Source organism: Sorghum bicolor, chromosome 6 (genome assembly GCF_000003195.3).
Source record: "Sorghum bicolor cultivar BTx623 chromosome 6, Sorghum_bicolor_NCBIv3, whole genome shotgun sequence".
NCBI classification, from domain to species: domain Eukaryota; kingdom Viridiplantae; phylum Streptophyta; class Magnoliopsida; order Poales; family Poaceae; genus Sorghum; species Sorghum bicolor.
The window spans coordinates 46,657,147-46,659,743 of record NC_012875.2 but is presented as its reverse complement, the minus strand read 5'-3'; the positions used below and the strand labels follow the sequence as shown (position 1 = coordinate 46,659,743).

Sequence of the window (2,597 nt, the reverse complement as noted above, 5' to 3'; positions counted from 1 at the left end):
TTTTTTACTCCAAATTTCCAATGGACCCAACCTTACATAAAGCCAGTCTCAGTGGGGGTTTCACTAGGATGTCATGCACATTTATTAGAGCGCCATGTCAGCAAAACTGTACTTTTTGCATGAAACGAAGAGGAGAGAGAAGGAAATAGTTTCATCATGGTGAAACTCTGCGGACGTTGTTTTCCACGCGGTGAAACGGGATGAAATCCCCACTGAGGATTAAATTGTTTCACCATCTTGCATGTGATCCAATCATTTTGTAGTAATTAAATGCTTTGCCCAGCCTAGGAAACGTCAAAGTGAAACTCATGCATTGTGAAGGTTGTTTCATTATTCGTTTCATTGATGCTCTGTCAGCCGATTTATTTTGGAAATAGTGCATTGAAACGAGAACCGGCGATAAATTTTAGCTTTGCAATCGATCATGGGGTGCTCGAGAGATTGCCTTTTGTCGACACAAGTAGTTATTCAGTACTCCGCCCAAACCACTACCGAGACTCCGAGAGTTGGGGCCATCGATCTGCCGCTCTAGCAGACGCCCTTGGTCTTCCCGCCGGAGAGCGACACGCTGCGGTGCACCGGCACCACGACGGCCTCCCGCTTGACAACCCTGGCGGACGCCTCCTCGCCGGAGCCCCTGTCGGGAGGTCCGAGCTCGATGGTGACCCGCATCCTGGGCACGGGCCCGCCCTTGGCCGCGTGGTCGAGCTCCTCCAGCGCCATCCGCACGTGGGACAGGAACCGCTCCGCCAGCGGCCGGCCGAAGTCCTCCCAGACCACGACGCGGAGCACGGCCATGTGCTCCAGGTTCGCCGGCATCGTGTACGCCGGGACGATCCACCCGTACCGGCGCAGCTCCGACGACAGCTTGAACGCCAGCGAGGTCTCGTCCTTGCTCTTGAACGTGAAGGCCACCAGCGGCACGCCCTGCTCCTTGGAGATGATGGTGAAGCGGCCCATCTGCTCCAGCCCCTCCCGCAGCGTCTGAGCGCTCTCCATGCAGTTCTCCATCACGTTGCGGTACCCCTGCAGTAACAGAGTAGCTCATTTTTCCGGGAATCGATCGATTCATCATAAAACTATTTTCCCCTCCAAAAGAAAAAAAAAAGATTCATAAAACTATATGGTGCAAAGCATGAAAGTGGTACTGGTACGTACCTCGAAGCCTAATCGAAGAAATTGGTAATATTGCGCGATGATTTGACTAGACCCTGCGCAAAGTTAACATGTCAGAGTCCAGCATCTTATAATGTTTGTGACAGAGACTGATCTCCATGGCCGTGCCTTTGGAGAAGTTGAGCGTGAAGGTGGGCTGGTCGGCGCCGAGGTAGTTGATGTGGAAGATGAGGTCCTCGGGCAGGTCCTCCTTGCTCCTCCAGATGACCCAGCCGACGCCGGCGTAGACGAGGCCGTACTTGTGGCCGCTGACGTTGATGCTCTTCACCAGCGGCAGCCGGAAGTCCCACTCCAGCTCCGGGTACAGGAACGGCGCGATGAAGCCGCCGCTGGCGGCGTCCACGTGGATCGGGGTGTCCCACCCTGTCTCGGCGTTCTTGGCCGCGAGCAGGTCGTTGAGCATCTTGACGTCCTCGAACTCGCCGGTGAGCGTGGAGCCGAGGATGGCGGCGACGCAGATGGTGTTCTCGTCCACCATCCGCACGGCCTCGTCGGGGTCCATGACGTAGCAGCCTTCCCGGAGCTTCACCTCCTTGAGCTCCACCTCGAAGTACCTGGCGAACTTCTCCCAGCACACCTGCACGTTGGCACCGGTGACGATGTTGGGCTTGTCGTAGGGCTTGCCCGCCGCCTTCCGCCGGTTCTGCCACCGCCGCTTGAAGGCCAGACCGGCCAGCATGATGGCCTCCGAGGAACCCACCGTGCCGACGCCGACGGCCTTGCCGTCGCTGCTGGCGCCCACCGCGGGCGCGTGGAACAGCCGCGCGATGATGTTGACGCACCGGTTCTGGAGCTCGGTGGTGACGGGGTACTCGTCCATGTCGGCGTAGTTCTTGTTGATGCCCTCCAGGATGAGCCTGTCGCACTCGGGCTCCATCCACGTGGTCACGAACGACGCCAGGTTCAGCCGCGGGCTGCTGTCCAGCAGCAGCTCGTCGTGGATGATCTGGTACGCCGCGTCCTTGGAGATGGACTTCTCCCCCAGCTCGTACCTGCCGGTGGACACGGACACGGGAAATGCTCAGAGCCAGCGCCATGGATCGACCCATGCATCGATCAGAGTCGTTTAATCGCTTCTGAATTCTGATTCTGGTCGATCGGTAGTAGAGAAAACGTGGAAAGAAATCGACATCCGACCTTGGAAGCGGGTCCTGAACGTATCTCGAGGCGAACACGACGGCCGACGCGGCCGCTGCGTCGTCGAGGTCGTGAACGTGCGTCAGAACCATGTCAATCAGCGCCGTTACTTTGCTCCTCCTGATTTTTCTCCTTGCAAGAGGAACAGGAGATATTGTTGCTCGTCTGTTCTCTCTGTGTACGATCGATGAACACGCTATATAAAGACTGCAAGAGGACGGGAAGCTTGAGCGTGTTTTGTGCGTTGCTTGTCCATGTCCAATGTTATTTGCTGCGGGGCGACT

At 57.0% G+C, this 2,597-nt stretch overlaps 1 protein-coding gene across 1 annotated transcript; it reads right to left on the bottom strand.

Annotated features, from left to right (window-relative positions):
* On the bottom strand, positions 1 to 2,597 carry LOC8073378 (glutamate decarboxylase 2). Its single transcript, XM_002446517.2, has 4 exons — positions 2,314 to 2,597; positions 1,285 to 2,168; positions 1,159 to 1,211; positions 1 to 1,026 (listed from the first exon to the last, which is right to left on the bottom strand). Exons 1-4 carry the CDS (start codon positions 2,403 to 2,405, stop codon positions 529 to 531), a joined length of 1,527 nt encoding a protein of 508 aa, XP_002446562.1. The 5' UTR covers positions 2,406 to 2,597; the 3' UTR covers positions 1 to 528.